At 39.9% G+C, this 8,096-nt stretch overlaps 2 protein-coding genes across 2 annotated transcripts; one reads left to right on the top strand and one right to left on the bottom strand.

Annotated features, from left to right (window-relative positions):
* Positions 1–1,837: 1,837 nt before the first annotated feature.
* LOC121590292 lies at positions 1,838–2,994 on the bottom strand. Its single transcript, XM_041909807.1, has 2 exons — positions 2,051–2,994; positions 1,838–1,985 (listed from the first exon to the last, which is right to left on the bottom strand). The coding sequence occupies exons 1-2, from the start codon at positions 2,703–2,705 to the stop codon at positions 1,966–1,968; spliced, it is 675 nt and encodes a 224-aa protein (XP_041765741.1). The 5' UTR covers positions 2,706–2,994; the 3' UTR covers positions 1,838–1,965.
* Positions 2,995–3,885: 891 nt separating this feature from the next.
* LOC121590293 (protein lin-28 homolog A-like) lies at positions 3,886–4,395 on the top strand. Its single transcript, XM_041909808.1, has 2 exons — positions 3,886–4,302; positions 4,376–4,395. Exons 1-2 carry the CDS (start codon positions 3,928–3,930, stop codon positions 4,379–4,381), a joined length of 381 nt encoding a protein of 126 aa, XP_041765742.1. The 5' UTR covers positions 3,886–3,927; the 3' UTR covers positions 4,382–4,395.
* The last annotated feature ends 3,701 nt before the right edge of the window (positions 4,396–8,096 follow it).

Below are 8,096 nucleotides of genomic sequence, written 5' to 3'. Positions count from 1 at the left end.
AAAAAGAAATTTCTTTTTTTAATTGTTTCGAATAACAAGAAATTTACCTCTTATTTTGTTTGTTTTTCATTCATGGTGGATTCTACACAGGTCTACTCAGGACTGCTTAACTAATCCTTTGGACCAAGCCAACAAGAGGCTGAAGCCGAGACAATCGCTACCGCTGCCGTAGATAATTTAGAGCATATAATTTGCACGATAACAATTTTTAAAGATGATTTGGTTGTTTCAATTAGTAATGATATTAATTGATTGCGTTATGACAATTATATGATGGTTGATTGCGAAATTCCTCAAAAAGCTGACGCACTGTTTATGAAACTGTCCTCCTTTAGTCGGTGAATCTTAATCCCTTACATTTATGCACGCACAGTTCTATAGCTAAAACTGCTGTTGCTAATGTCCATTGCACAATGAAAAACAGCATTAGGGGTTTTAGATGCTCATAGCCAATAAGATTTGCTGATGGGTCGTACGCACCACGTGACAGTCGGAGGTTGTGTACATGAAGAAGAAAGCAATTGTAATACTCCCGACGCCAGCGCTGCTGCATACCGGTTTCGAAGACGCGCTGTTGGAAGTTATGAAAGCGCCTTGCCAGAAGTGACTTGGCGCCAAATACGTAAAACGGAATAGCCTCGTACACATTCTCGCTCAGTAGTGTGTATTGCATTCCGTACCCTTTCATTTTATCAGCAAACAGCTTTTCCATCATCAGAGCAGCACGATTATCCACCAATGTAATACCATCGAACGTGTAAACCTCTTTGTCGTAGAATGCTAGCAGGTCGCTCAGCTCATGCAAATAGGTAATGTTGATTTTTCTATAATGTACGGTGATGTTGCGTTCGCGCAAGTCTTCAACTGACTTAGCGTCTGGGACACGTGGCGCTTCGGTGATGTACGATACAAGCTTTGCCTCGTACGCACACTTGAGTTGGAAAAATAGCACGATCAATGCACAAGCGGTTATTTTCTCGATGCTTTTGGAAAGGACTAGCTGTCGCTTATCAAACCCAAAGAGTGCCAAAGCTAGCAGATTGTTGGAGAAAAGTGTCGGCTTCAGCTGATGGATTATCTGGTAGGTTACAAGGATGCCCAGTATCATGCCCCAGGCAGACTGCTGGAATGGTTTGAGCATAATTTCCCACACAGTAAGCAAGCGTCCCCAAATAGCCAGCTCGTACTTTATAGCTGATTTAGGGCTGTTTAACGAAAAATCGTTCCGATGTCGTACTTTGTGGCTGATTAAGAGATAGACGGTACTTTGCGGAACTATGGAGCTTTTTAACAGGCACATGGTACTCTTTGGAACTTTGCGGCTGATTAGCACTATGTGTAGGGTTCATGGTGGAACTTGAAGGCTTGTTAAGAGTGTGTATCGAACTTGGTGGAACTTTATAGCTTTTTAATGCATGGCATCGGTACAAGGTGGATCTTGTCAAAGTGTCAAAGAGAGACGCCGTCAATCATCTCATTGCTGCTGTACAAGTTAGATAAGTTAATTAAAGAAGGAATATTGAGTGAAGTGATTGTGAATTATCAGTAAATTGTGTAAAATTTTGTGTAATTCATCAATACAAAAGTTTTAAAAATATACATATGTGTTTAAACGAAACAAATCTTTTTGTTTATTTCATCGATGACGCTTGCTTGAAAATAAAACACACAGAAAAATAATCCCTGGAATCGTGGCATAAGGAAGCTGCTTAGGCGCTGTTTGAAAGACCCACACAGAACTTTGATGCTGTTTATCTACTGCAAAAGGCGAATTAGAGCAGCGATCTTTAGCGTGCCAAAATGAGCTGCTTAAGCAATTCTGGCTATTTGGGTCCCTTCGGTGTGGCAATAGCGAACTGTTCCATGGCTACACCACTTACGGCGAATTTGTCGTACTGCACCATAAAATATCGATTTAGCATCAAATGTATCGGATTATACCGCGATACACACTGGGCCAGAGATTCATTGCTGTTGCATCGAAGCTGTTGCAAATGAAGTGTTAGTTGTTGCGTTTCAGCAAAGAGAAGAAACAGCATTGTGTCCTCACCGTGCAGCTTTTCACAGTAAATGGATGTGTAGTAATCCTTAACGTATCCCGCCACTAAACTTTTGAACTGCATCGTCTGTAGCCGGTCGAAGAACAGTTGATCGAGCGTGGGGAGGCCGGAGTGACTCGTGATGCGTAACGGTTGATAACGAAAGCAGAACACGGCGTCCTCGTTGATTGCGATCAATATGAAGTAGAACACCAATCTCGTTTGGAAATACTCTCCAATTTTTCTTGGCTGATCAGTCCCAGTTTCATCATGTTCATACAGGACAATTGTAGGACATTCGGGCGGTATGTTCACTATCCACTGGCTGGTGTAGAAGTTGTCAAATGGTTGATGTTGGTTTCCCCACAGTATTATGACCAAGTTGGGCTCTCGGAATGTAGGAACATGCTGACCCCGATGGTCCGCTTGCAACAGACTGATATCTTGATTACTCAGGCGCTGTGCGATGTCGTTCAGCAGAGGTGATAGTACAGATTTGTTGGAAAACTGTAGTAGCCAGCAATTAAACACTCCAGCATGTTGGATCTGAAGATTGTGGGTGATATTGGTTAGATAATCTAAAACTTGCTCTTGTCGATCGGCCTGTGCACGAATACTGAGTAAAGCGTGGATCGCAAAGGATATTCGAACAATCTTGCGGAACATGTTCAACGAAGGCCGCTTTCAAGCACACTAAACTTGAAAACATAATTTGCTTAACGATTTTGTTTCAAATTGTCTAGTAATTATTCCGTTTATAGTTGGGTTTCAGTAGCAATTTAATAATGATTGTCTAATTATTGGTGACCAGAGGTGTTATCACGTGCATAATTATTCATTAAACTGTTTAAGACATCAAGTAAATGAAATGGAACGAACGAAATAAACTGGAATATAGCGTAGAAGGTTTAAACATCTTGAGTTTATAGTAATCTTGGGTTTGTGAGCATCTTGGGTTTTGACAAATACGATGTCCGAAGAAGTGACAGTGTGCGAGCTGTCAAAGCAAAAAAAAAAGAAATAAGCCTTGGGGAAAAGACCTTCTACAATAAACTCCTTGTGAAAAAACTAAAACAAATCCGTGTATATTACAACTCAGAAGTGGGATTTACCTCAGAACATGCCGACAAAGGAGGAAATGGTGTGTACGTTACAAAGTAATGGCGTTGAAGTGCCATTTACAGCAACAATGTCGCAGATAAAAAAGCTGTTCGAACCATACGCACCGCCATGTGTTCGCAGTGAAAAGCAAGATGGCCGCGATGAGATTCCCGAAGCGTCTCAAGCGGGAGAGATGAAGCTAGCACCTGCCATCATGTGTGATACAGGAAACAATGCCGAAACAGCCAGTGACGTAGGAAAAACGCCGAGTGTAGCAATCATGAGCGACCGTGATGAAATTCATGCTCTTCGCACCAAACTGGAAATTCTTGAGCTTCGCCAAAAAATCGCTGCCCTTGAATTCCAACCTATGAATACACCACCGCAACTTTTTATGGGTTTCGACAAGTTTCTGGAGAAATTTAGCGGTGACAATGATGAAAGTGTGGATGAATGGTTCATGGAATTGGAGCGTGTATTCGAGCCGTACAACATGACTGAAACATTTAAATACTACAACACGCGCCAGTTGCTCACTGGAACTGCAGCACTATTGGCCAAATCTGCTGAAATCAATACTTATGCCAAACTGAAGGTGGAGATGCACAAAGCATTTATGAAGACAACGTCCATGGAGCAAATCTACCAACAGTTGAGAGCGCGGCGATTGGCACGCAATGAAACTATAACGAAGTATGTGCTTAAGATGCAGCGAATCGCCGGAAAACGCATCGGTTAAGAAGAATTGATAAACATCATAATTGATGGAATCGGCGACCCCGTAAACATGGCGTCTGTGCGCTTCGCAGCTACCTCAATGGATACACTAAAACAACTCCTGAAGAAATGCGAGACCTATCGTGCTACTGCTCCTCTGATTCCTGTTACGTCAACTATTGTCAACAAACAACATGACATTAGTAAGGAGAATTATGCAGCCCCCCGATGCTACAATTGCCGAAAAATGGGACACACACAGAATCAGTGCCGACTACCAGCCAGACCACCCGGTTCGTGTTTTCGATGTCACAAAGAAGACCACATATATCAAAACTGCCCCCAACGCGTACAACAAGCTGCAGCAACCATGCACGTTATCGATTCGGAAGAGGAAGAACCTCACAATAACCAAACCATTGTTAAGATGAATGCGCATCAGGAGGTAAGTGTTGCCTATAAATGTAATGATGTATGGAGCACTAATTAAAATCATTGACTCTTTGTGACACGGACAGTCCTAAGAGCTTTATCAATGCAGGACTACTGCCGGAAAACTTGTTAGGTAAGCCACAGCCTTCAAATATGCGTGGAATAGGTAGCCAGGAGCTCAAATCATATGGAAAACTTGAATTACGTATCACACTTAATGGAACTACAATAGAACACCCTTTATAAAATAAACCTTAAATACGTTTATGACATGAAAAAACTTAAAGATTTGAATAAAAATGTCAGGGTTAGTTATCTAGATCAGAATATAATCGAAAAGCTCCATACACTAAACATACATCGGAAGTCCATCGTGCGCTCGGGGAAGACAATATGCCAATTGTGCCGATTTCTAAACAGCGTGATTTATGTGACATCAACGACACCTTTGGGAGTCTGTGTATGATAGAGATTACTGATGAATCTAGTGTGATTGATATTGGTACTCACCTCTCGGAAGATCAAATCAAATTAGTAAGCAATTCAGTTATTCAAAATTATCACAAATTTCCCATTGAAGAAGTCACTTCTCCAGTTTATTCAGTAAAAATTAATTTGGAACACGATACACCCATTTCTACCAAACCTAGATGTTTGTCCTTCGCCGAAAGAGCTAAAGTCAAAGATATAGTGAAAAACCTGTTAGAAAAGAATATCATCCGTCCAAGTAACTCTCCATACGCCTCAGCAATAGTTCTAGTTCGCAAGCGTAACGGAGAAATTCGTAAATGCGTTGATTATCGGCCATTAAATAAAATTACAATCCGAGACAATTTCCCATTACCCCTTATCGACAATTGCCTTGAACATCTGGGAAACAAGAAGTATTTTACGCTTCTGGATCTCAAGAGTGGATTTCATCAATTGGCCATGCAAGAGGAATCTATAAAATACACAGCGTTCGTTACTCCAGATGGACAATACGAGTACACGCGCATGCCTTTTGGGCTGAAAAATGCACCAGCAGAATTTCAACACTTTATCAACTTAATACTCCGTGAATTCATTGATCGTGGAGAGTTGGTGGTGTACATAGATGATATTCTTATAGCCTCGAATGATTTTGACAATCATATTGAATTGATTGGGAAAGTTTTATACACCTTACGCAAAAATGGTCTAGAACTGCGATTGGACAAATGCAAATTCGCTCAAAATGAGTTGAATTATCTCGGGTATAAAGCTAATGTATCAGGCATTCTTCCTAGCGACCATCATATCGAATCAATTAAGAATTACCCCGTTCCAAAGACTAAAAAACAAGTTCAACAATGTTTAGGATTGTTCTCATTTTTCCGTAGATTTGTACCAGGATTTTCAACCATAGCAAAGCCTCTAACAAACTTATTAAAAGATAAAGTAAATTTTGATTTTGATGAAACCTGCTTAAAATCTTTTGAAACATTACGTAATGAACTAATAAAATCACCTGTTTTATCGATCTATGACCCAAGCCGTGAGACTGAATTGCATTGTGATGCAAGCTCTTTAGGCTTTGGATCTGTACTACTACAAAAACAAAATGATGGAAAGTATCACCCAATAGCATATTTCTCTAAAACAACATCAGCAGATGAAGCTAAATTGCATAGCTACGAACTAGAGACGCTCTCAGTAATTTACTCGCTGAAGCGGTTCCATACTTACGTCCACGGGATTCCGATTAAGATTATCACAGATTGTAACTCCTTGGTACAAACTTTAAAAACCGGAATGTCTCAGCAAAAATAGCTCGTTGGTCCTTGTTTCTTGAAGATTATGACTACACCATGCATCATCGCCCTGGGTCTTCAATGCCACATGTAGATGCGCTTAGTCGGTTAGAACAGGTTGCAGGAATTGATGACTTAGATATAGATTTTCAACTACGTATAGCGCAAGCACTTGATGTTGAAATTATATCTTTAAAAACTGAAATAGAATCTAAAGGAGTGAGCGGCTTCACAATCCGAGATGGAGTAGTATTCAAACAATCACCAACAAGCCAATTAAAGATGTATGTTCCATCAGAAATGATTAATAACTTAATACGACACATTCATGAAAAAATAGGACACCTTGCCGTAGACAAGTGTTACATGCAGATTTCCGAATATTATTATTTTCCAATTTAATGATTTAATGAAAACAAGGATCACTAATTACATAAAAAATTGCTTGAAATGTGTAATGTATTCTGCACCAGCAAGAGTTAACAATAGAAATTTATTCAGTATACCTAAAACACCTATTCCGTTTGATACTTTGCACATTGACTTTTTAGGCCTCTTACCATCTGTTCATTCAAAAAAGAAGCACTTACTGGTAGTAATAGATAGTTTTACTAAATTTACAAAGCTGTATCCTACGATATCTAAGAACACACGTGAAGTTTGTAATGCTCTCAAGCAATATTTTATGTACTACAGTCGCCCTAGGCGCATCATTAGCGATCGAGCAACGTGTTTCATGTCTGATTCTTTTTCAAATTTCCTAACGACGCGTAGTATTACTCACATTTTAAATGCAACAGGATCACCTCAGGCGAACGGACAGGTTGAAAGGGTGAAACGTGTCCTACGACCAGTACTGAGCAAACTTTCAAACCCGGTAGACCATGCGGATTGGAGCGCTCAAATTCCTAACGTAGAGTATGCTCTTAACAATACTACTCACACATCTACACATTTTGCTCCGTCAGTTCTTTTATTTGGCATTGAACAGAGAGGTCCAGTGATCGATGAATTAACCGAACATTTGGATGAGATAAATAACGATTCAAGAGTAGATTTAAATAGTATACGATCACAAGCATCAGTTAACATAATGAAACATCAACAAGTTAATGAGCAACAACACCTGTCGAAATGTAAACCAGCCCCTGAATTTGTAGAAGGAGAATTTGTGGTAATACGAAACGTAGTTAACACGGTAAACTCAAACAAAAAGCTTATCCCTAGATTCAAGGGCCCCTATGTCATACACAGACGGCTTCCAAACGATCGTTATGTTGTTCGGGACATCGATGGGTGCCAGCAGACCCAACTTCCTTATGACGGAGTGTTGGAGGCGAATAAGTTGAGAAAGTGGATTGTGCCGATCCCGGGCAGTGATTGACTTCCTTTTGCGTATCTTTGGCAACACTTAGTCTATAAGTAAATTGAGGGCAATTTATCATGTCAGGAAAGGCCGAGCTGTAAACATCTTGAGTTTATAGTAATCTTGGGTTTGTGAGCATCTTGGGTTTTGACAAATACGATGTCCGAAGAAGTGACAGTGTGCGAGCTGTCAAAGCAAAAAAAAAAAATAAGCCTTGGGGAAAAGACCTTCTACAATAAACTCCTTGTGAAAAAACTAAAACAAATCCGTGTATATTACAAAGGATTAACTTACGAACAGTACAATACGATGGTTTAACCTTGCCACAAGAATTCACGTTGTGCTTTGAGCTCCATCCCAAATAGCCAGAATTGCTTAAGCAGCTCATTTTGGCACGCTAAAGATCGCTGCTCTAATTCGCCTTTTGCAGTAGATAAACAGCATCAAAGTTCTTTCAAACAGCGCCTAAGCAGCTTCCTTATGTCACGATGCCAGGGATTATTTTTCTTTGTGTTTTATTTTCAAGCAAGCGTCATCGATGAAATAAACAACAAGATTTGTTTCGTTTAAACACATATGTATATTTTTAAACCTTTTGTATTGATTAATTACACAAAATTTTACACAATTTACTGATAATTCACAATCACATCACTCAATATTCATTCT

Source organism: Anopheles merus, chromosome 2R (assembly GCF_017562075.2).
Source record: "Anopheles merus strain MAF chromosome 2R, AmerM5.1, whole genome shotgun sequence".
NCBI classification, from domain to species: Eukaryota; Metazoa; Arthropoda; class Insecta; order Diptera; family Culicidae; genus Anopheles; species Anopheles merus.
The sequence above is the reverse complement of the archived record's forward strand: the minus strand, read 5'-3'. Positions and strand labels throughout refer to the sequence as shown.

Coding starts and splice junctions, on each gene's coding strand:
- LOC121590293 (XM_041909808.1), top strand. CDS start 3,928: ATGGCGTCTGTGCGCTTCGCAGCTACCTCAATGGATACACTAAAACAA.
- LOC121590292 (XM_041909807.1), bottom strand. CDS start 2,705: ATGTTCCGCAAGATTGTTCGAATATCCTTTGCGATCCACGCTTTACTC. Junction 1,986..2,050: donor TTACTGTGAAAAGCTGCACG/GTGAGGACACAA, acceptor CATTTGCAACAG/CTTCGATGCAACAGCAATGA.